The sequence below is a fragment of the Globicephala melas genome, chromosome 5 (assembly GCF_963455315.2).
Source record: "Globicephala melas chromosome 5, mGloMel1.2, whole genome shotgun sequence".
Taxonomy (NCBI): domain Eukaryota; kingdom Metazoa; phylum Chordata; class Mammalia; order Artiodactyla; family Delphinidae; genus Globicephala; species Globicephala melas.
The window spans coordinates 132,385,889-132,411,416 of record NC_083318.1 but is presented as its reverse complement, the minus strand read 5'-3'; the positions used below and the strand labels follow the sequence as shown (position 1 = coordinate 132,411,416).

Below are 25,528 nucleotides of genomic sequence, written 5' to 3'. Positions count from 1 at the left end.
GACTGTTCACCCTCACTGCTCTTACTTACAAACATGTGCTCTCATTTCTAGACTATAAATGTTGTTCTGCCGTCATCTTTAATAAATCTTCTGTGCTACTACTGCACACTTGAGAAGGTGAGAGCATTAAACTAGTCAAAAGCCATAGGTGTTTCCAAATTCTAGGGAGGAGGGATTGGGGTCAAAACATTTGCCTCAACATGGATGGACTTCAAGGGTATTATGCTGAGTGAAATATGTCAGGCAGAGAAAGACAAACTGTATGATATCACTTATATGTGGAATCTAAACAATACACCCAACTAGTGAGTAAAACAAAAAAGAAGCAGACTCACAGAGAACAAACTAGTGGTTACCAGTGGGGAGAGGGAAGCGGGGGGGAACAATAAATGGGTAAGGGATTCAAAAAAGGGAGTTATTATGGGATTAGAGGAAATCATGTACGTGAAACTTTAAAAATTGTAAAGCACTATAGAGTTTTAAAATAAATAGATAAAAAATTTTTAAAAAACATTGATGGTTGAGGTAAGTGAGGCTGTTGTTAGTAAAATAAAACAGAAAGTGGGAAAAAATAGCCTGCCTGCTACCTAAAGTGCCACAGGTAGGTAGATCAATGGGTTCACTGTGAAGAAGTACTACTCAACGCTTATGAGCTCAAAATCATAGATATATTGGGTGGGCCAAAGGATGCCTTCAGTTTTTAAGTAAAAATAAAAGACATTTTTCATTTTCACCAAGAACTTTATTGAACAATGTATTCATCCTCTTGTTCCACTATCTTCTGCCATTTTTCAGGCAACTTCATAATTCCATCTTCCCAGAACTTTTTATCTGTTTGAGCAAAGAACTGTTCCAGGTGCCTTTTACAGTCTTCCAGGGAATTGAAATCTTTTCCATTAAGAGAATTTTGTAAAGACCAAAATCGATGGAAATCCAAAGGTGCAGTGTCTGGTGAATACGGTGGATGAATCAGAGCTTCCCAGCCAAGCTGGAACAGTTTTTGCCTGGTCATCAAAGAAACATGCGTCTTGCAGTATCCTGATGGAAGATTATGCATTTTCTGTTGACTAATTCCAGACGCTTTTTGTCGAGTGGTACTTTCAGTTGGTCTAATTGGGAGCAGTACTTGTTGGAATTAATTTTTTGGTTTCCCGGAAGCTCATAATAGAGTCCTCCCCTTCCAATCCCACCATCTACACAATATCACCTTCTTTGGATGAAGACCGGCCTTTGGTGTGGTTGGTGTGTCATTTCGCTTGCCCCACGATATCTTCTGTTCCACATTATTGTACAGTATCCACTTTTTATCGCCTCTCACAATTTGTTTTAAAAATGGAATTTTTCATTACGTTTAAGTAGACAATCGCATGCAAAAATATGGTCAAGAGTTTTTTTTCGCTTAACTTATGTGGAACCCAAACATCAAAGCAAGTAACATAACCAAGCTGGTGCAAATGATTTTCAGCACTTGATTCGGATATTTTGAGTATGTTGGCTGTCTGCCACATGGTATAACGTTGATTGTTCTCAATTAATGTCTCGATTTGATGGCTATCAACTTCAACTGGTCTACCTGAACATGGAGCATCGTCCAGCAAGAAATCTCCAGCACGAAACTTCACAAACCACTTTTGATACGTTCGATCAGTCAGAACACCTTCTCCATACACTGCACAAATCTTTTCTTGCATTTCAGTTGTGTTTTTGCCTTCTTGAAATAATAAAGCATAATATGCCGAAAATGTTGCTTTTTTCTTCCATCTTCAATATTAAAATGGCTACACAAAGATTCATCAATTTTGATGTCTTTTTTTTTAATGCACACTGATATGACAGCTGTCACATACAATCTAACAAAATTGTTTTGAATGAAGTTAAAGACAACTAAGTGCTACTAGAGCCATCTTATGGGAAAAAAATGAATGAAATTTTTGGCTAACCCAATACTTCCCATCTTTTCCTAGAAGATTCATAGGGCCATCCCACACTGGCTTGTAAACTTGTTTCAGTCAGATGAGTTGGGAACACCAGCTTATTTGAGCCAGCAAGTATTAACTTTGCTCCAGAGGGGAAATTTATGATCATAAATTTCCCGAAAGCATGTGCATGGCTATTTACACGTTCCTAAACTTGAATGCGTTTACAGTGACATTTAGCTATTTTCTATTAAGTCTTTCATTTCCAGAGTTCTCATATGGGAAATCCTACATGGACCCGATCCACCATTAAAGTCACTCTAGCAGGACTTGGTCAGAACCTGCTACAAAATTGGTGTCTCAACCATGACAGTGATGGAATCCATGTCCACTCAAAATACAGCTGGCAGCCTTCATTGCTGGGTTGATATTTGTTAATATGAAGATTGGGACCTACACCCATCTCAAGGAAGGAAGACAGAGGGAGAAAGGAAAGAGGAGAAGGAGGGAAAGAGAGAGAAAGTTTCTATCAATTGTTTTCTATCGAAACACTTTTTTCAAGTTTCATGTACACTTCTCATAGAAAAGGTGATGTTGCCCAATTAAGACATGTGCTGTTTCCCTAAACAGTTCATAATTTTCCATCTGTAAAAAAATGTCATTTGACTTAAGTGAGCTAAAATTCTCAAGAAACAGAGGGAACCTCAGCTGAATGTTAATCACAGTTTCAGACCTACTATTTCCCAATATACTGTCCAGCTGAATGTGGTGACTTTATTTTGCTGCAAATTCCCCAATCCCAGTTATTCTGCTTTCTCTGCTACTATAACATACAGTCACTTTTCTCTTCAATATGTATGTGCAGAAAGAAATTTCATTTTTCAATGTTTTAAATGTTTTTCTATTGCTGCCTATTCATCAAATCTCCCAACTGTCAATATAGTATTTTTTTCGTCTCCTTTGGCTTGTAAGATAGAAATTATAAACCAGCTGATTTCCTACATCTAATATGGTATATAACTTTATGCATGTATCTAAAGAGTATTTTCCATACTTTGAATTTAACAGAGCTCTAAAGTCACAGGTATCATTTCTGAGCGATAATAGTATTTAACTTTTATTGAGTGTTAACTGAATTCCAGGTGCTGGTCTAAGTTGTATGTGTATGCACATGTTTAATCCTCACTACAGCGTTCTGAAGGAGGTGCTGTTTCTGTCCCTATTTTACAAAGGAAGCCCAGAGAGGTTAACTAGGCTTGTTCAAGATGCCTCAGCTAGGAAGTGATCAAAGCAGGCTAACGGCAAAACCCTTGCTCTTAAGGATAACGGTACACTGTACAGCAATAACGCCTTGGGACTTTTAAGAAAGGTGCTTATATTTGATTCCAGAAAGCAGTGAGCCCATCTGTGACTTCCATAAATTCTAGTTCTAGGTTTGACTTGCCTAGCAGGTCAGCTAATAAGGCCCTTAGCTCACAAGAAGGAAGGTAAATTTTCTGGAGTAGGGAGTTTTACACCTACACAAACCAAGGCGATATGCTGGCCCCTCACCTCCATCAGGTTTGTGCCACTGCTGCCTATCTGTCAAGCTCACTGCTTTCACTATGACAGATTTTTCCTTCCCTTTGCTGGCAAACAAAGAGTTCACTGAGAGGTGGTGATTATTAGTATTTACAATAGCTATCGCAAACATCGTTTCCTATATGCCTATAGCTTATGATTTCATGCAAATATCTGAAATGTGTTAACGAACTACAGCGTCATGAGTAACATTTCTGAGAAAATAGATTTTTTAATCCCCCTTTAATCAAAGCTATTGCCTTTATGTCCGAGAGGACAGTTACATTATCTGATTCCATGTCATCTTCCTTCCTTCCCATCTTCCCCTTATCTCTAAACTCCTTTTTTTCCCCATTTCATTCTGCCTTTCTTTATTCTCTTTTCCTGTACAGATTCATTTTAAGAATTATTGACCTAGAAATGATGGCCTCTCCCCTCCACTAAAAAAAAAAAAAAAAAAAAAAAAAGGAAATTGTCTGTGTTCCTGGAGAAAATAACAGAAAACTTGGTTTGAGGCAAAGGGCAGGTTCATGCTCTACTAGCCAAACATTCTTAGGAATCGTCTGCTCTGGAAGACCCTGAGCAGCCTCTGATCTTTGAAAAAGAGAAAGCGTTAGTGCTAAAGGAACAGTTGCTCATTTGTTTATTTGAAACACCCTGAAGACGATGTCAAGGAGAAAGAAACACGGATCTTTGATTTTCTGATATTCTCCTAAAACTTTCCATGTTCCCTGTATCGAGCAAGGTCTATCCAGAAAACCAGAAACCAGTACACATAACAGGAAGATTTCAACACAGGGAATTGATACCATGGAAGATGGAAGTTCTGAGATGCCATATAGGCTCCGTGAGACAACACCATCGGGGCCACTGCCCTCCCAAAACCAGAGAAGAGAGTGGGAATGGTACGAGAGCCCAGGGCCTGGGGCCACCAGGGGAAGGCTGAGGCCAGAAGGAGGGCACAGGCACTGTCAGAGATGCTGCCTGACGCAGGGAGAGAGAAGGAGAAATCCCAGGCTGCCCCCTTCTTCCTGCCTGCCCATCTCCTGTCAGCATCATCTACTGACTGAAACGGGCCGAAGGCAGGCGGAGTGGGGGCTTGGGAGCGCAGCCTACGGGGCCATTCCCTCTGACCCAGAGCTGAGCCCAGCGGATGAGAGGACTGGAGCTGACAGCAATCAGGACAAGGATGGCACACTCCCGTTCGCTCCTCCTCTTTTCCCCACCAGAGAGCTGTTACTCAATCTACAAGAGTGGAACTTTAGAACTCATGCAGTAATTGGTCGGCCATCCAATTATGTTACATCATCGAGATAAACTTCAAGGAATAATGTGTTTAAAACAGCAAAAAAAAAAAAAAAAAAATCTACTAAATCAATGTACAAAGGATCTTGACACAAAGCTCCGTCTCCGGGACGTTTATTGAAATTTAGCTGCAGGCTAGTTCCTTACTGAGTTTTGCTTTTCTGTTTTCCTGGAATATAGTCATGAAGTCAAATCTGGCTAACTTAGGCCAGTAAATCACATTCTCCAAAATTACATTACTTCTTTATACTTCCACAGAGAGATTTCAGCGACTCTTTCAGAAGAGTAGAAAAGATGATGAAGACTCAAAGAAAATAATGCAAGGTTTGGACTCTTTAAAACTTTTTTTAATTTCTCAATTTTCAGAAAAATATTCTAGTCTTAAGCATTCATTATAGCTTATAATTTAAAAAACCTTAAGGTATGTTAAAAATGACCCCAAAACACTAAATTCAAATTTAACTGGACTTCCTATATTTTCCTTTGCTAAATCAGGTAACCCCATCACAGGATTAAATACAGATTTCTGTTTTATCATGGTTTTAAAAATGGCTTAATTACCAGACATACTGAGTAGAGATGGCCACCCAATAAGATTAGCCAGGAATCAACAGACAAACTAATATCTATCATTCTTATAAATAATTTTAATAAGTTTTCTGAACTTATTTAGTTTAGTGTTTATTTTAAACAATTTACTTTAGAAATAAACAAATCATCCAATAAATAAATAGGAAAAAAAACTGTGACATTTAGGAAAACTATGTTTTGAGTCCTGATCCTATGATTAAGTGAACATACGCCATTGGAAAGCCATTTATCCTCTATAACTTTATAAAATGATCCTAGCTCCTTTTTCTTGGAAGAAAACAAAGACCTAGATTAAACTATGAAAGCTCCTTTATGCCCATTCCTCTCTCACTCCCTTCCATAGAAGTAATCACTGCTATAGTATGAATATTTTTGCCCTCTCAAAATTCATATGTTGAAACTTAATCCCCAGTATGTAGGTATTAGGAGATAGGGTCTTTGGGAGGTGCTTAGGTCATAAGGGTGGATCACTTGCGAATGGTACTGGAGACCCGAGAAAGCTCCCTCGCCCCTTCTGCTATGTAAAGACACAGCACAAAGATGGCCATCTATGAACAAGGAAGTGGGCTCTCACCAGACATCTAATGTGCAGCTGCCTGGTCTTGGACTTCCCAGTCTCCAGAACTATGAGAAATAAATGTTTGTTGTTTATATGCCACCCAGTCTATGGTATTCTGTTATAGCACCTTGAACAAAGACACTAATCATTGATCTGTATCATGCCCACCATTTTGTATGCATTTATAGACATACATGTATTTATGGACATGTCATTTTTTATTTAGAAAAATGAAATCATATTTCACACATTATACTGAGACTTTCATTTACGTCTTGAATGTCTAAAATTATTTATTTAATTTTACTAAATATAGATAATACACACAGTGGTGACAAGCAGACTCTAAAACAGCCTCTCTATGATCTCCAATTTCTGGTACTCGGGCCCTCGAGTAATTCCCTACCCTTGAGTGTGGGATGGTCTAACAACTTGTATTAACAAACAGAAGAAGGCAAAGGTAATTGGATGTCCCACAGAAGAGTAGGACGTAAAATTTTGACTTGCATTTTACTAGCAGACTCCTCCCACTGCCTTCTCAGTTGGCATGTTTTGATGAAGCAAGCTGTCATGTTGGAGAGGAACAAAGGCCTCCAGCCAATAAACAGCTAGGAACTGAGGCTCTCTGTCCAACAGTCCTCAAGGAGCTGAATCCTACCAACAATCATGTAAGCCTGGAAGTAGATCCTTCCACAATCCAGTCTTGAGATGAGACTCCAGCCTTGGCCAACACATCAGTTACAGCTCTGTGAAGACTATTCACACAAGGGACCCAGCAAAGCCATGCCTGGTTACCTGACCTACAGAAGCTCTGAGATAATAAACGTGTGTTATTTTAAGTTTCTAAATTTGTGGTAATAGTGCTACACAGTAATCGGTAACTAATGCACACATGATACAAAATTTAAAAGCTATAAAATTTATTTCTGTGAAAATTTAAGTCTCCTTCCCATCCTTGTCTCTAGCCAATCAGATCCCCTTCCCAGAGGCAAACACCATTACAAGCATCAATTCATATCAGCAATCTGAAAGCACTTTAAATGTTTAAAAGACATTAATAAAGGTAGTACGATCATTATTCATACTAAAACTCCAAGATTTACAAAAGATACTAAGATTTTGAGTTAGCAGAAGATGAGAACAGCAGGTATCATTACATAATTATCTCACAAGGGACTATATGGAAAGGGCAGGAAAAGTGACAGGTATCAGATGAGCACATGGCAGAAATTCCAAGTACTTTCACAAGATTGTGTCTAATGAGCTATTGCTCGTAAGCAGAGAGTTCCAAAGATCATTAAACACAACCTTAATACCATTGATTCAGTGTCCTATGCTGACTGTAAAGCAAGGCATTATCAGGATGAGTGAAAACAAACTAGAAAGCATTGTACTGCATGGTTCAAAGCCAGGTCCCTGTATCTGACACCACACGTGGAATACCGTTCATCAGACCACAAAATGGCTTGATGTAGCCAGAAATGACAGTGTTGGAACTAGGGTAAGAGACTGACTTACATGCTTGAGTTAAAGAATAGGTTAAAAAAGGAAAGAGCTTTCATCTGGAACAGGAGTGAGCCCTTTTCTGTAAAGGGCCAGATGGTAAATATTTTAAGCTTTGCAAACCAGATGGTCTCTTTCCCAGATACTCAACTCTACTGTCGTAGCACTAAAGCAGCCACAGACACTACATAAATAAGTGGGCGTGGCCATGTTCCAATAAGATTTTATTTACAAAAGTAAGTAGTGGATCTGACCCAAGAGCTTGTTGACCCCGGATCTAGAAGGGTAAATCAAAGGATGAGTACAGCTGAAGTCTTTCAATTTGGCACCTGACTAAAAACTTAGATACCAAGAAAAAAAATCTCCTAGCTCATGCCAATTCCCATGCTGCTTTCTGAATACACTGATTTGACTATCATTGAAGATATCTTTATTTGTTTATTTTTATCTTTTTATCCAAGCATAGTTAATTTACAATGCTATGTAGTTTCTGGTGTACAGCAAAGTGGGTCAGTTATATTTATATTTATATATTCTTTTTCAGATTCTTTTCTTTTACAGGTTATTACAAGATATTGAATATAGCTCCCTGGCCTATACAGTAGGTCCTTGTTGTTTATCTATTTTTATATAGTCATGTGTATCTGTTAATCCCAAATTCCTAATTTATCCCTCCCCTCTCTTCCCCTTTGGTGACCATAACTTTGTTTCCTATGTCTGTGAGTCTGTTTCTGTTTTGTAAGTAAGTTCATTTGTATCATTTTTTAGATTCCACATATAAGTGACATCACATGATATTTGTCTTTGACAAATACCTCACTTAGTATGATACTCTCTAGGTCCATCCATGTTGCTGCAAATGGCATTATTTCACTCTTTCTTATGGCTGAGTAATATCGCATTATATATATATATATATATACACACACACACACACACAATGTATATATGTGGTATATATATATTTACCACAGAAGATATCTTTTTTTATTTGAACCAAAACTGCTGCCATTTTTACTGATTTTCTGCCCATCTAGAACCTGAGTCGTCTTAGAACTAAAAGAGAACCACAAGTTAAGAACTGCCCCTCTTTTTCTCAATGCCCTGTCTTCTTACCATTCCTCTTCCAGCTGTTTGGGAGATTCTAGGACTAGAACGATAGTACTAGATTGGGAAATGCTATCTTTAATAGAGGTCTCCTATTTATCTTTTGGGATTCCTACTACCTGTTTTTTTTTCAAAGATACTTTTTTATTAGCCAAACAAGTACCTACAATCCGTATTTTTAAACTCTATTGACTGAAATTAGTGTTTTTAAGCATTTGATACTAAAATTATGTTGCTTCAGGGCAACTAAATTTAATATTTATAAGTCCATGTCTAGCCCATATAACTAGACATTTTCTATTTTTGTGCTAAAGTTACTCAAACACTTATAAGTTTTATTAATTTCGTAGCATTCTTTTCCCAGATCGTTCAAATATGTATCGTGTATTTTTATGTTTCATGGATTTTTGTTTAAAAAAAAAAAAAATCCAGTCCTTCGTGTGAGAGAAAGAGCTAGACACAGATAGCCGTATGTTCACACATAGCTGGTACAGCAGAATAAAATTGAACTGATTTTATTTCCCGGTCCTAGTTCTCCAGCTCACATGGTTGACACTCAGGATAGAAGACAGGACCACAAGAATTAAATGAGTTGCTCAATTTTATGAAACTACTATGAAGGTAAAATATATTTTAGGGGCTTCCTTGGTGGTGCAGTGGTTGAGAGTCCACCAGCCAATGCACGGGACACAGGTTCGTGCCCCGGTCCGGGAAGATCCTATGTGCCACGGAGCGGCTGGGCCCGTGAGCCATGGCCGCTGAGCCTGCGCGTCCGGAGCCTGCGCTCCGCAACGGGAGAGCCACAGCAGTGAGAGGCCCGCGTACCGGAAAAAAAAATATATATATATATATATATATATATATTAGGAAAATAGACTTCCTGTGTATATGATTCTTATCCTTCTTCTTAAAAAGAAGTTAAATGTTTTCATTAATTTACATCCCCAAACTTTCAAAGATTATGAGATTTAAATGGAAGTGTATCACTTTCATCTTTCTAAATTCAGAATGCCATCATCTCTAAAATATAAACTGGATTCTTAAGTGACCAAGCTTGATGAAGCAAGATGTATGTTTGAAATCTTTCTAGAGGTTAAGACACCACAATTTCACTTGTGTCTGAACCAACTCCACATAAACAAAGTAAAGTGAAACCCCAGCCTGAGACGCTCTGGCACTGTCTAAAAGCGGGAAAAGGCCACCTTCCTGCTCCCAGCCTCCGCTTCCTCCCAACCGAGACGAGTGGGTGTTCCAGCTCTGCTGAGATGCCATACACGACTTCTTTCACTGCCTCACTAAGAACTCTGGCTCACCTCTGGCCAAGCTACGATCCACAGACCAAAAGGCAACTACGGTTTGGGGCATATCAGTGAGCTATACAAGCAAGTGTCAAAATTCCAACTCCCAAACATACACAGTTTCTAACTTAACCTCCCGTCTCCTCTAATTATGGTCACCTCCATAGCGGGAACCATGGTGAAATGTTTTAAAACTCTTCAAGTTTCCTAGAATTCACCACTTACACAATAGTTGATCTGGTAAAAGGCAACTGAGACTAAAATTAATCTGTAAACACATTCCTAGCAGAGAACAGAAGTCATCCAAAACTTTCAGAGAACACGACTTCAAGTTCTCAAATATAACTAGATAAATTGCTCTGAACTGCATCTCTACTCGCCTGTCTGCCCCTTGGTGAACACAAGGCCAGAAAACAAAAGGTGCCCAAAAGCCAGGTGGTCTAATTACGAAGTAGAAGCAAATGATGCCGTGTGAACAATCAGAAGCTGCAAGATCAATTTATTATTTATTGAGAGATAACTGTAGCCTCTCTCTCCTCACAGGCAAACTAACGTAACAACATTTAATGGAGCTGGCAGTATAATCAAGAAAGAACTCAGTTTCCCTGGTTTCCAACACTGGACTCTATCCACTAAAACCTGTATCAAGACTAATTCTCTTCTGGTAAAAGTGGGAAAAACAAAAACGGACGATCAAGAGAAACCTGGTAACCTAATCACTTAAGATATCTACTGGTACCACACACCGTCACCTTTTAGAACTGAGTGATGTACTTATTGTATAAAATAATCAACTCCGATTTTAATATATGAGAATTTCACAAGGACTAATTCAGTGCTTTAGAAATGGGGAATCAAAAATGAATAGAAATTTATATAGATAGGAATTATAAGATAGAAATCATATGTGTGTGTGTGTGTGTGTGTGTGTGTGTGTGTGTTATGACACCACAATTTAAATCCAGTCTCATGTGTCTAGTGATCTGGCACACAGATACTAACATTCAAAAACTATGGATTGAACATTATTATGTGCACAAGTTTACATTAAGGTAACACCTGCTATTATAACAGGTAACAGTGATATAAGGCAACAGAAGCATGTTTCTGGTTCATACACTATCCAATACCAGGGTTCCCAGTCAACAGATAGTTCAAGCTATCTCCTCCTTGAATTTCTGCCCTCCAAAAATGCTTCAGAGTCCTCTCCATTCAGCCAAATGGTGAAGAAGACGACTATGGAGGAGACACACTTAGTTTTTAGGCACTTCAGCCTAGATGTGAAACATATCACTTTATTTCACATTCCATTGGCAAGAGCTAGTCACATGGCCACACCCAGGTGCAAGAAAGGCTGGGAAATGTAGTTTCATCTGGGCAGCTGCTTCCCAGCAACTACTCTGAAGAATATGAATCTTCTGTGCACAGCCAGCAGTACCTACCACAATTATTACGGTAGATACTATAAGTACCAAATATAGTAAGACATAAGGCTAACCATGAAATACGCCTTTGTCTAGATTTTTGGACCTGTTAAAATATGATGAGCGATTCACTCAAAATTTAGCTAATCAAGACAACTAATATTTAAGGTCACTATATGTATTAAATATGAAGCTAACTATATTAACCCACAATCAGCAATCATGTATTTTGAATTTGTGATTCATAACAGTGTGAGACTAGGAGAGATGTACTAACATTCTCTCACATTGTGTCATGACCATACCACGACACTAGCTGGGTAGCATATGTGGAAAAATAAAGCCTTACATTTTTATTAGATTTGAACCTACTACAGACAAGATTATTGTCTCTTCTGTTTGTTTTGTTTTGTTTTTATTTTTATTTTATATTGGAGTACCTTTAACAATGTTGTGTTACTTTCAGGTGTACAGCAAAGTGATTCAGTTATATGTATACATATATCTATTGTTCTTGAAATTCTTTCCCCTTTAGATTGTTACATAATACTGAGCAGAGTTTCCTGTGCTTGCAAAGATTGAATATAATCATGTATATAGAAGTGACTGCAAGTAGATGGCTTCTATTATAATTAACTGAAAAATTAAGATCATAATACTGAATTCATAGATTGTTAAGCATATTAGACATAATATATACTTTCAAATCTAGTACATTATAGGTGTTCCATGAAAACATATATAATTCCCATTCTTGTTGTTATTATTTTGAATAGCTCTCCTTTTAATGAGCAAAGGCAGAAGTTCTGGGCTTACTCTTTGTTACAATAGAAAAGGTAAACTACAAGGAAGGATTTCTTATGGAAAAAAACAAGCAGTAGAAATTTGTTAAGCATGAAATGGGTAAAAAGAGGAGAGAAATTGGTCACCAGCTCTGATTCTTGAATAATTTCATCACGAACAAAGTGAAATTAATAGGTTGTTTAAACCAATCTCATCCACAGATGCTTGGAAATGAAGACAAGTGAGTGTGGGAAAGAGAAGTCTAAAAACACCTCCAGATTATGGAGAAGCCTGGTGTTCCTGATCTGTTTGGCAACGAAACTGACTGCTAAAACCACAGGCGGCATTTTGCAGGAAAGAAACAAGCCAACCTTTTCAGTTACTTTGTCCTTGATCTCCTATTCTTGGTGTAACAGAATCTGAAAGAAATTCATGTGACCCATATTGAGAAAATACTTCTAGAAAACCCATTTTGGGGAGGTAAGAATATAAAATCCTCAGAACATCAAAGATTGACTTATTAGAGTCATACGTTGGGAGTGATTTCCCTCCTTTTTTAAAAAAAAAGGTTTTATTTTTATTAATATTATTATAAAAAGTACATTAATTTTTTTATCCATGATTTAAAATATAGCAAAACACACGAGTCCCATGCTGCTTTGATTGCTGTTGGATGGGAAGAAACACTTCTTGTTTGATGCCAATCTCAAAACACTCATCCCTTCAACACCAGTGTAGACACAGGGTCTCCACCCTATGCCTTCTCTGTCCACATCCCACTGAATTTACTGTTAAACCACGCCCCCTTCACTCCATTGGCTGCACAAGTTCTAAATTTCTTAGTTGATTTTCATGAATAAATGGGTTCCAGGAGGGTAAGAAGGGTACCATTTTAAGAAAAAAATTAATAATTTAAGTCCACTTTAAAGAATCTATCATTTAAAGAATGTTAGAATGGCCTCAAAGTTAGTGATGATAATTTAACAAAGAAATACTGCTAGATTCTTGAGTACTGGCAAATAATAGCTATCAATATATGATATATGGACTCAAGCATAGTGCCCATGCATTATATTGATAAGCAAGAACTCTATGCTCAGAATTAGTTGCTATGGATGGAGGGTTGAGTGGTTAATCATTAACAATTTATTGAAGATTTATTTACTCTATAACAATTCTATGGGTCTAAAATGAAACTTTTTTCTTTTGTTTTAAGTGATGTTAATGTTTCTGATAATAAGACCATTTTTTAAGACCATTTTTTAAATTTTGTTGACTAATTTATTGAGCAATGGGATAAAAAGTTTTACGGCGTATCTGTTTTGTATTTCTGAAATGTTCTACTTTCATGTCTGAACTTAAAAAAAAAAAAAAAACCTTCTTATCTTCAACCCTTGTTTCCCTCCCTCTAATAAATAATTCCCTGCTTCCCTAGTCTATATATGATGAAATGATGAGTGGTAGGCTTCTTATTAGATATCATTCCCAACTTCTCTATGACAGATTGGCAATGGTACCAAGATCAGCTTTTTATCTGAACCTTGACTCGAGGGAAAAAATAATTATTTATAGAGCTTTAACAGTCGAAATAGTTTATTATACTTAATAAAATAGAAATATCCAAATAAACTAGAAGTCAGTATAATAAAGTCCACCAAAACAGTTGGACACAAATTTTCCTATTATATGAGAATTTTCATGTAATTCGAGAAAAAAATATGTTCTTTGTGTTTCCACATATCCTCTTATAGTGCCTATATTTTATGATCACAACCCACTCTTCATTCCAGTTTAACAACTAAACTTTTTCCTTTCCACATACAAGATTTAGAAAGAATTTGATCATGGTGACCTTTTGATTTTAACAACCCAGGATTAACCTAATCAAGAATGGAAATAATGTGGAAATGCTACAGATCAAGCCTCTCTGATTCAAATCATTTAACACATTAATTCTGACAGCTGGAAAATCTTACTCAGAAAAAAATGCCAGCAGCACGTTTAATGACGAAAAGCAAGAAGCACGAGCCTCTTCAAAACTCAGAATGACGCACTATCCATCTCATACTTTACAGAACCGCCTCTATCACAAACCATTTTATCCTCTCATCTCTGAAGCATCCCAGACACGTTCTTTAACCATGAATTCACAGGCCTTTACTCTGCGTGAGCCTCGGAATCGGCAACCTCCCGAGCCAGCGCGGGAAACGGGGAAGGAGCCCATGGCGTTCACCTGGGTTTGCTGAAGACAGCGAAGCAGAAAAGAATGCTTTGCTTCCCTTGGCCTCTGTGTTCCCTGTTAATGTGTAGCGGGTCATTGTTGGGAAATATTTCCTCACCTGACGTTCCAAGAAATGGAGGACCTCACAGTTGTTTTATGGCTCAGTCATTAAACGCGTGAACGTTCCATCCTGCCGGAATCACTGACGGAACCAGGCTGTGGTCTGAACTCCTTCTCAGAAACGCTGCCACCATGTGGCACGTTGGCGCTATGACCGGAAGAGCCCTATAGGTCACGTGGTTCATTTCAACATGGCTGGGCTCCAGCAGAATCTATTCCTATAACTTCCTATTAAATCACTCCCGCAGGCGCAGAGTAAACCGCAGCGAATCCTGTGGAAATCTCGGGGTTTTTTTAGAATATGTGAACTTCCCTCCGCTACACTGACAATCTGACAGCTTAAGTGGGTTATGTGTTTAAAGGGAAAAAAACAGTTTTTAAGAGCAGAAATAAGAAATCTGTTTTTGCAACGTTATAACCCGTGTGCTTTGTATTTTATAGAGATAGCTGCCATCTGAATTATTAAAATGTGTGCTTAGAACCCACAAATAAACAATATCAATTCATCTGAAACACATACAATTTAAAAGAGATACATTTCCTCCCACCAAGTGTCTACAAACCTATGGATTCGTTACGTTAACACTACAAAAAATTATTCAACCGTATTTATATTAAAAGTAATACTTGGGGGCTTCCCTGGTGGCACAGTGGTTAAGAATCCACCTGCCAATGCAGGGGACACCGGTTCGAGCCCTGGTCCAGGAAGATCCCACATGCCACGGAGCAGCTAAGCCCGTTTGCCACAACTACTGAGCCTGCGTGCTGCAACTCCTGAGCCCTGCGTGCCTAAAGCCCGTGCTCCACAACAAGAGAAGCAACTGCAATGAGAAGCCCGCGCACCACAAGAAAGAGTAGCCCCCATTGCCGCAACTAGAGAAAGCCCACACGCAGCAACAAAGACCCAACACAGCCAAAAATAAATAAATAAACTTATTTTTTTTAAAAAGCAATACTTGGTAAATAGGAGTTGACACCTTAATACAACCAATAATAAATAGGAACATTTAACTTTAATCTCACTTTACACGTGATTCTCACAATGGAGGTGTGAGATAAATTAATACTGCAATCTCCATTTCACAACTGAGAAATGTAGATGAAGAGGTTAAGTAATCTCAAAACAATATTAAATATTTAAAGTGGACTCAGAGCTCTGCAACCCCTAATTTCTGTTCCAGTATTCAACCTTCAACTGTAATTTTTTTTCATTCAAACACCTTTTGAATACCCTGTAAATTTTTTTTTAATATAGAATTTCCTTTTTAATTTTCTTATTAAGTAACCAACTTTATATATCCTGGGAGAAAAATTAGAAAAAGACAATTCAGAAATCTAATCCAGCCCTTCAGAGGTGTGCAAATTACCCTGTCGATGAACACAGTTAAAAAATCTTACATCTCGGGCTTCCCTGGTGGCGCAGTGGCCTGCCGATGCAGGGGACACGGGTTCGTGCCCCGGTCCGGGAAGATCCCACATGCCGCGGAGCGGCTGGGCCCGTGAGCCATGGCCGCTGAGCCTGCGCGTCTGGAGCCTGTGCTCTGCAATGGGAGAGGCCACAACAGTGAGAGGCCCGCGTACCACAAAAAAAAAAAAAAAAAAAATTCTTACATCTGATCTCATTCCAATAACCTATTCCATTTAAAGGTATTACAAATCATGACTACCTGCTCCTCCTAAAAATCTTAATAATAGTTAACACACATACAGTGGTTAAAATAGGCAGGGTATTTGCATATATGTGCCAAGTATTTTTATTTTTACACATACTAATTCACTTAAACCTCTCAAAACGCCCACGAACTGTGCATTTGACAGATGAAAACAGGTATAGATAGGCTAAGTGATTTGCCCAAGGTCTCACAGCTAATCAGTGGCAGAGTGGAACTCAGAGCCACACTCTGGCTCCTGAAGCAGCACTTGCCAGCAGTAACCCTGCTCTCAGTCAGAAACTGCTTTACTTCTGCCGCACTGAGAATAAATTACCCTTCTTCTATTTTACACAGCAATTAGCAGATCCATCACTTCCAAACAATTCAAACACGGCAACAAAAATCCACGTCCTTGAAAGGTCAATGTAAATCCAATTTAATGAGCGTGAATGTGGATTTTAATGTTACTAATGCCATTTGTTTAAATGACAGGCTGCTAAACACCTGAAATCACAAAACAGAGCTTAAGTAAAAATGGAGGAAGGGTTTCTGAATTCTTTGTATGTATCTGAACAATAGCCTGATAGCTCTTAAATAAGTATAATTGTGAGGCAAATTTGGTTGCATATATTACCTTCATCTGTTATTTAAACCAAAAGAAACAAAAATCCATTCTATTTGATTTTATTTAAGACTGATTTAGATTCTATTTTTATTCTAATTCAGAAATTATAGAGCCTTTGTAAGAACTAGTCATTTCCCTCCCTCCCTTTTTATGGGACCCCCTCGATGCCCTTCCAGGACGCTGAGAGCCAATCCTATAAACGAAAAAGCTAGTTAATGATATTGTGCATAAGTAATGTTTTAACTGCAGAGTAGTTTGTGTGTGTGTGTGTATGTGTGTGTGCATGTGTTTGTTTTGTAACCACAAAACCAGAGGGGGAAGTGTAGGAGCAAGTGGGTTGGGCAGTGGCAAAAAACCTCATGACACATCTCTCCACCCCCTGTGTTGGTGGAGAACGTCTGGAGCAGCCTTTAAATTCTGAGACGTCCTGGTTGTCAACAGCAGGGAGAGGAAGAGCCCAGAGTGCAGCCCTGAGCACAGCATCAGCACCGCCTGGGACCGGGCTCTTCTTAGCCGCCGCAGACCAAGGTAAGGCTGCAGTTTGCTACTTGCTTGCTGGCCTGTGTATGCACTGTTTCATTTCATGGGGAAGGTCAAGCCGTAAGGAAAAGGGTTTAACAGTAAAAGGTGTTAATCAGACTTAAACGGTCCTAGTCTTTGGAATAAGCATGCCAGATCCGGGGCAGATCTCCTGCAGGAAAGGCGGCCGGCTATTTTGAAAGACAGTCGAATAGAAAACTTAAAAATATTTCCACGCCATCCTCAAAAGAACTGAAACTGCTTCTTGCCATCAGAAAAAAAAAAGGAAATGTCTATGCCCCTTTGGAATGATTATATCTACATCATTTTAAATGGATAGATGATTGTGGAGACAATTTAAAAGGAAAATGATTTTTAGTGCTAATGTAAACAAATGATAATGCTAATTATTTAATGATCTGACTTATCCTGTTTTCAAGGAAAAAAACCTTTCTGAATATTTTTACCTCTGTATTTAGCTATTAACATTTATCCAAAATACCTGTATGACACTATTTAGACTTACAAATAGGAAAGCTGTTGACTGTTTTCAGTGTTTTTCTTTCTTGTTTCAAATTTCTAGAATACCTTACTTAAATTATTAACTTTAGAGATAGCTTCATTTCACCTAAGTAACACCTTTTAAATAATTTAAGTTGAAAATCGCATTTGAAATGCATGCTGGAAAATGGAGAAAGCAAGTTTCTCTCACAGCTTTATTTTCTCTCTTTCTCTTTGTGTTTTTCTTCTCTAAAAAATAAATATTCCCATTCCAGCTTATTACTTGAACTCAATTACTGTTGATCTGTTTTTAGGTTTAGATGGCTGGTGACATGAGGTAGCAACGGCATAATCTCTGAAACTCTAAATTTTAAAGTTGAATAAATATAGACTTGTAAAATTCCTCTCTCCTTGCCTAATAGGAAAAGATGGAGAATAGAGGAGGTGGCATTACAAATACTAACTCAAAAGATCATAATATTAAGAAGAAAATTTTCCTCTAAGAAGTAGAGAGTATTTCTACAGAAAATATATATTTATTTGTGACGATTTTGTAATGTGGTAGCCTAAAAAAGCATCACTGTTTTAACCTAGGAAAAGATCAAGTATTTCTTACAAAATATTTTGCAGGAACATTGATTACGATGAGAATTGCAGTGATTTGCTTCTGCCTCTTGGGCATCGCCTCCGCCCTTCCAGTGAGTACAGCTGAATCTTAAAGAAAATTCCTCAAAATAAATGAATTGTGTGTTTCAAGGTGCTACGAACACGTTCACACTGTAATCTCTCTTCACCTTCTCTGTTTCAAAGGTTAAACAGACTGATTCTGGCAGCTCTGAGGAAAAGCAGGTGAGCATCTTTTAGGTTTATCATATAGTTAAATTATTTTTACAACTGCTGGAAGATGTACTACAAATGTATGGCAATTTTACTTATTTTCATAGTCAAACAAAATAACTTATAAGTATTTATTGAGTGCCTGCTATGGTTCTAGGCCAGTACCAAGCACAGAACTGCTTTTAGTCTCTTAAAACCAAACTAGATTTTTTAATATAATAAAATGATGCTCTAGGTCTACCATTTATGTAAAATGAGTGCTATGAAGTTGTGTGACTTTTTGTTTCCACGAGTCAACATACTGTTGTAGAAGTAAAAAATTCCATCTTTTGCTTTACTTAGTGGCAAGCTAAGTTTAAAATTCACCTCACATATTGGAGAGTTGGCATAACCATAATATTCACAATATCTCCTAAGATATTTGCTAAGAAGCCCATTATAAAGAGAAAGTCTGTTTATGCCGTTTGTATCTATTGTGCTCATCCGATGACGTTAGATCACATTTTTCTAGACAAAGATAAGACCAAATCAAATTCTTTATTATAATTATTCAACCAGCACCGTAGATGTACCTGCCCCTCCACAGGGTGAAAGCATGCCAGCCAAACAACAAACGGGCATTGTCCCAAGGAGCTTGGACAAAAAGGCACACAGAGTTCAATTCCAGATAAACAGAATAAAGGCCAGTATAGAGCTGCCTGGGGTCACCGCAATTAGATTGCTTAATGAAGATGTTAGGAGAAGTATTGCTGCTTGTGTTTGGGTGTGCAAGTGGGTAGAAGTAAGTGTGTCTGTTTTCCAAGTGATTTAAGAACACAAGTATTGAATCACAGCACTAAGCCAGTAAAGTAACATTTCCAGAGAAAATAGTGATCACACTTTTTGAGGCAAGAATTAGTGCCTTTTTAATAGAATAAAATACGGCACATGAAGCCACGGCTGTATAAGTGGTTAAGTGTTATTTAGGAGATAAGTGAAGAGCTCAACCTTCTAGAAGCCTAGAAATCTAGAGCTAGTAGGAAATATGGAAAGTCTATAAAGAGACACCCCTGAAGATGAACACCGGTTATCTATGAGCGATATGACTACTGGGTAGATTTTAGTTTGTTTTTCTTATCTATTTGTTCTTCATATTACTTTTTAAAAATTATAAATTTATCTTATAAATACAGATAAAGCCTGTATTACAGGTATCATCAGAATAAATATGTATATTAAATGTAATCAATCATAACATTTATCTGTATAATATTTATATAAATATATATATTTTAAAGAAAAAAAAGAGGGAAACTTTGAACTCATCTAGACTAGTCGTTTTCACATTTTTCAGTCAAGGAACCCATTCTTTCAGCAAAAACTGTCACAGAAGCCCAATACGAAGCTCCTCTGGTTAGAGCCAACCATGGGGAAACCCAAAGTGCTACTGACTGGTTTCCTTCCTGCACTTCTCCTCTTTTGTGGCTGTGAAGGAATTCTTGGAACCCCCAGGGTAACTTTTCTCCATGACAGAGACGTGAAGTGATCGCCCTGGGCCGTACAGCCCACCAGATGACACTTATTCAGAGCAATTTCCACTCCTCTGCATTAGCATATTACTATCATTTTCCAGATAAATGACTTGGCTAAGTAAAGGCCATTCCATTCACGTCTTTGGCACCTTAAAGCAATAGAACTTTCATGCAATGGTGTTGATATATTTCTGCCCCGCCCACTAAGGTAGCCACTAGACACGTGTGACTATTGAACGCTCTAGTGCAACCGAGGAACTAATTTTTTTTTAATTAACTTAAATTTGAATAGCCATGTGCTTCATGGCTAGAGAATGGCATACTGGACAGCACAGCCTTAGAGAGTTTCTCCTTGTTCCACAGAGACAGGAAACAAGGAAGATCAACACAAATTAAGGGCCCCTCTGCTTTAGCTGTATTTCATCTGAGAGGAATTTCTGCTAACAAACGTACAGAAAAGCACAGTGTATCATCAATGTGGAGAGCCACTGGATTTGAGCCCTGGCTCTGCCACTTACTACCACTTAACTTCATCGTGGCTGGGTTTCTCCTGATCTGTAAAATGGGAGTAATCATACTGATACCTCTCCCAGGATTAAATGAATGAGTATTTGTAAATTACTTTGAAAGTGTGCCTGCCTCACAATAAGTGCTACGTAAGGGTTTGTTAAATGACTCTACCAGAAAGAATAAATTATGAAAGATAGAGCTCAGGCTCCAGTTGACTGAATAATGCATATTATGCTTATCCATCAAGATTGGGGAAGTAGAGTTGTTTTTTTCCGCTTATCACTTAGAGATCCCTGTTTCTTTTTCTTAATAATGACAAATATGCAACTCTTTTTTGTAGCTTTACAACAAATACCCAGATGCTGTAGCCACGTGGCTAAAGCCTGACCCATCTCAGAAGCAGACTTTCCTAGAACCACAGGTATTTTTAATTTTGATTAATTCTAAATATTAAAATTCTCACAGTTAAAGAACAACCACCACAAAAAATAGCCACCGAGCAGGCCACTTGGGCTTGTTAAGTGGATCCTTCCTGCCTGTTGGTAAAGGTGAACTTGGGACACCAACTGATCTGTCATGTTGTCTTCCCGCTTAAGTCATCCACCAATGAGGCTAAAAACTAAGACCTGCTTTGTATGGAAAAGGCTAACTTTTTGAATAAAAAAGTTAAGAGAGTATGATGTACACTGATTTGTACCCTTCTTTCTTCAGAATACTGTGTCCTCTGAGGAAACTGATAACAAGCAAGAGGTGAGGTTCCACTTTGAATCCAAGGTCCACCATGTCTTGGAGGAACTAAGGAAGCAACTCTTTCTCCTGGTGACATTGCCTGGGTTCAATTCTGGCAAAATTCCATTAAAAGTCTCCAGTAAATGCCCTGTCTATCCACTGGCCTGAAATTCCAGGGGCGCATCACACCCCTAACCAAAGCCTTGAACTTTCTGCAGACCTGATTATACTGGGCCAACAGTATGGTGGGCTCTAGGTCAGGGATGGTGGAAGCAGCGCCTTTACTTAGTGGAGTGGAGGTGCGGGTATGGGAGAAATATTATGGGATGGGCTCCTGGTAGCCCGATTCATATCTGTCTCATTTCTCTGAGTGGCTCTGCTACCACCATCCAAGGGAACAATAGGAACTAGGAACTTTCTCCTCAAAACCTGGAGACCCACCATCTTGAGACCCACCCTCCCTTCCTAACATGAGCTCAGCCAACCATAAAAAAAAAAGAAAGAAAAAAAATTTTCCTGTCTAAAACTTGCTCACAAAAAACACAAGTGTTTACTAAATGTCAGAAATACCAGGTTTCAAATAAGTTTAGTGTGGCAGGAAATGTTTACTAATGTCTGTTGTTTGAAATACTAAGCCTCTTGCAATTTATTTAAGATATTTTCTTGCTGTCATCTAATATCTGGTAAGCATCTAATTAATGCCTACCAAAGCCAAGACTTTGACTCCAGGAACGTTTCTGTTGCTAACATAATGGTTTATTTAATAACTATTCTTTCTATTGGAATTAGTAATATATTTGCTAAGCAAAGGGATAACTTAAATTTGTTTTCCTTAAGATTCTATTTGAAGATGCTAAGAATTTCTAATAAGGAAAGTCAGATAAATGACCCAATATATTTGCAATCAGAAGTGTAATAGACATTAACTGGTTAATTGAGCTGCAGTTTATACACATGGATAACACAGTCGCCTGTTGATTATCCAGGCTAATAGGGAGGGGTTTTAGGTTTGGGGGTGAGCATTAATACATGGATGCTCTGATCTCCTGAGAACTGTCATAGAAAAAAACAATCTCACAATTATGCACCTGTATTTACCGCATTATTGAATTTGGTAAATTAAATAGTGTCTAAAATGATCAAGGAAAAACATGTTATCGATATAAATTTATAACTCATACATTTGGCTTGAAAATAATGTTTATGAAAAAGCAAGAAAAATGACTCAGAATAGGATTCCATTTATCCTTGTGTTAAAAGGGAAATTGGAAGATGCTCACTTTAGCTCTTAAAAGCCATTGAGTGCTTTGCTGTGAATACAAAGATTCTGAAACTGGGACTTCCCTGGCAGTCTGGAGGTTAAGACTTCGCCTCCCAAGGCAGGGGGTATGGGTTCAATCCCTGGTCAGGGAGCTGGGGTCCCACGTGCCTCATGGCCAAAACACCAAAACATAAAACAGAAGCAATATTGTAACAAATTCAATAAAGACGTAAAAGATTCTGAAACTAAATATAGTAAAAGACTAAGGCACCATAAAGGCTAAAGGAAAATAAAAACCTTTACACCAATTTTTCCGATCATCTTGATTTTTAGACCCTCCCGAGTAAGTCCAATGAAAGCCCTGAGCACACAGACACTGTGGATGACGAAGAGGATGGAGACAGCCAGGACACTGACGCAAATGACTCCAATGACACTGACCATTCCGACGAGTCTCACCATTCTGATGAATCTGATGAAGTGGTCACTGATTTTCCCACTGACGTTCCAGCAACCTCCGTCTTCACTCCACCTGTCCCGACCGGAGACACATACGAAGGCCGAGGTGATAGTGTGGCTTACGGACTGAGGTCGAAAAAGATGTTCCGCAGATCTGAAGTCCAGGTAAATCCCTGAACAAGACACATGAGATGGTTATGAGTAGAGCCCAATTCTAGGGAACAAGGGTCTGCATGCTCATTTGTTCATTCATTCAGCAAGGATTATTACTTTATGATCATTGAATACAAAACCTTTTCCCACTTATTGGTTTTTGTATTAAAGTCCACATAATTTCTCCCTAATTTTGTCTCTCAATCACAATGCTATTTTTCCAAATCCTGGTTATAAAGCACTTATTCTATTTGCTTTTTTATTTATTTATTTTTTAAATTGATTTATTTTGGGCTGTGTCAGGTCTTTGTTGCTGCACATAGGCTTTCTCTAGTTGCGGCGAGCAGGGGCTACTCTTCGTTGCAGTGCACAGGCTTCTCATTGCAGTGGCTTCTCTTGTTGCGGAGCACGGGCTCTAGGCACGTGGGCTTCAGTAGTTGTGGCGCAGGGGCTCAGTAGTTGTGGCTCGCGGGCTCTAGGGTGCAGGCTCAGTAGTTGTGGCGCACGGGCTTAGTTGCTCCACGGCATGTGGGATCTTCCCTGACCAGGGCTCGAACCCGTGTCCCCTGCACTGGCAGGCGGACTCTTCACCACTGCGCCTCTGGGGAAGCCCTCTATTCGCTTTTTTAAATTAAAAAAGGATCTGGATTTAGCACATAGCCCTGCCGTGTACGAGTTCCTTTACTTTTAACTTTCGCTTTATTTTCCCTTTATGTAAAACAGATAATGAGACCTTCCTCATGGGTTTCCTCTCATACAAAATTGATGAACCTATTAAACTAAAGGAGATGACGTAATGAAAGGACTTAGTTTGAAAAAAAGTAACATGCTAGTATTATTTTTTTGCTTCAGCCAAATTTAGACATTGTTAGAGAATACCTTGGCCTGAAAGTTAAAAAGCAGAAGAAAATTACAGTGTTCCCATCTCTGGCTGTTTATTGAATTCTTCTCCCGTTTGTTCTGTGATTCAGTATCCAGATGCCACAGAGGAGGACGTCACGTCACACATGGAGAGCGAGGAGGTGGGTGATGCACCCAAGGCCATCCTGGTTGCCCAGCGCCTCCACAGGGCTTCTGACTGGGACAGCCGTGGGAAGGACAGTCAGGAGACGAGTCAGCCGGATGACCGCAGTATGGAAACCCACAGCCGCGAGCATTCCAAAGAATTCAAGCTGAAGGCCGAGGATGACAGCTATGAGCATTCCGATGTGATTGAGAGTCAGGATAATACCAAAGTCAGCCATGAATTCCACAGCCAAGAATTCCATAGCCGCGAAGACAAGCTAGTCCCAGACCTTAAGAGTGAAAAAGACAAACACCTGAAACTTCGTGTTTCTCATGAATTGGATAGTGCCTCTTCTGAGGTCAATTAAAAGGAGAAAAATACAGTTTCCTACTTTGCTTTTAGTAAAAAGAAAAAATACATTATAGCAGGGTGGGACAGAATATGAAATGCTTATTTCTCTGCTTAGTTGGTGAATATATGTGTGTGTGGATCTGGAAACAGATCATGGTTTTGATCATTAGTTTAGTGTGTGACTTGATGGTAACACACTTGCACACTAAAAGCTTCAGGGTTTAGCCTATGTTCTTTCCATACAAGAAATGCAAACCATCATTGCATTTTAATGTTTGCTACCCTTTTATGAAAAGAAGTTTATGTAGAAGCAAAAAAAACCTTTTACACACTTGAGAATATAAAATTTCATGTCACTATGATCTTTTGTTTTTTAAATTAGTTTATATTTTGTTGTGATTATTTTTGTTGGTGTGAATAAATCTTATATCTCGAATGTAATGAGAGTCTGGTGGTGTCAACTGCATTTCTTATTTGATTCCCTACAGTTGCCTAGCAATTAATACATGTCATCATTTTAATTAATGTGCTGGACTTAGTAGACAGCAATCTAAGACCTTCTGGATCAAACATACAGCCCCTGGCTGAGCTAAAGTTCCCAGTCAAGGAAACAGGAGTCAAGTGGAGGTTGATATTCAGCCAGAACTCCTCCAACTATGCAGGGCTCTGTAGGCCACTTCCACTGAGTGAGAGCAAACTTTTTCTAATTTTCACAAAGCTGATGTCAAAGCTAATGAAAGCTTAGATGCAATCACAAATCAATTTTATTGTTTTTTACCATTCTCCATTCATTTTCTCAGTGAATTTATGCTTCCTTGCCCTTGGATTACAACTTGGTAAGTCCCATAGCTATTCTGATCCCTTGTAGATAATAAACAAACAGTTCCTTTGTACTGGAAAAAACCTAAAAGCTAATAATCAAAATTTTCAACTTCATTCAAAACTAAAAGTTCTGGAAACCTGAAGTGGAGCAAGGGCCTTATTTCTATACCTTGCTCCTCTGCTCTTCTTAAAGCTAGAAATCTCA

General features: G+C 38.4%; 1 protein-coding gene and 1 long non-coding RNA gene across 4 annotated transcripts in view; one reads left to right on the top strand and one right to left on the bottom strand.

Moving 5' to 3' along the window:
- Positions 1-14,509, bottom strand: part of LOC132597372 (uncharacterized) — a 272,819-nt gene extending 258,310 nt beyond the window's left edge. For both annotated transcript variants that reach the window (XR_009564136.1, XR_009564135.1), the window contains exon 1: positions 14,386-14,509. This is a non-coding gene — a long non-coding RNA (uncharacterized lncRNA). The remainder of the gene's footprint in view (positions 1-14,385) is intronic.
- Positions 14,510-17,034: 2,525 nt separating this feature from the next.
- SPP1 (secreted phosphoprotein 1) lies at positions 17,035-24,947 on the top strand. 2 transcript variants are annotated; one of them, XM_030865707.2, is made up of 7 exons: positions 17,035-17,192; positions 18,315-18,382; positions 18,495-18,533; positions 20,883-20,963; positions 21,254-21,292; positions 22,866-23,156; positions 24,116-24,947. In XM_030865707.2, the coding sequence occupies exons 2-7, from the start codon at positions 18,329-18,331 to the stop codon at positions 24,515-24,517; spliced, it is 906 nt and encodes a 301-aa protein (XP_030721567.2). In that variant the 5' UTR covers positions 17,035-17,192; positions 18,315-18,328; the 3' UTR covers positions 24,518-24,947. The 2 variants fall into 2 exon arrangements, with proteins under 2 accessions (XP_030721567.2, XP_030721568.2); XM_030865708.2 differs by lacking the exon at positions 21,254-21,292.
- The last annotated feature ends 581 nt before the right edge of the window (positions 24,948-25,528 follow it).

What these genes read in the sequence shown, in the direction of transcription:
- SPP1 (XM_030865707.2), top strand. Translation starts at nt 18,329, where the DNA reads ATGAGAATTGCAGTGATTTGCTTCTGCCTCTTGGGCATCGCCTCCGCC. An exon ending in GCATCGCCTCCGCCCTTCCA is followed by an intron (nt 18,383 to 18,494) that starts GTGAGTACAGCT and finishes TCTGTTTCAAAG; the next exon opens with GTTAAACAGACTGATTCTGG. An exon ending in AGACTTTCCTAGAACCACAG is followed by an intron (nt 20,964 to 21,253) that starts GTATTTTTAATT and finishes TTCTTTCTTCAG; the next exon opens with AATACTGTGTCCTCTGAGGA.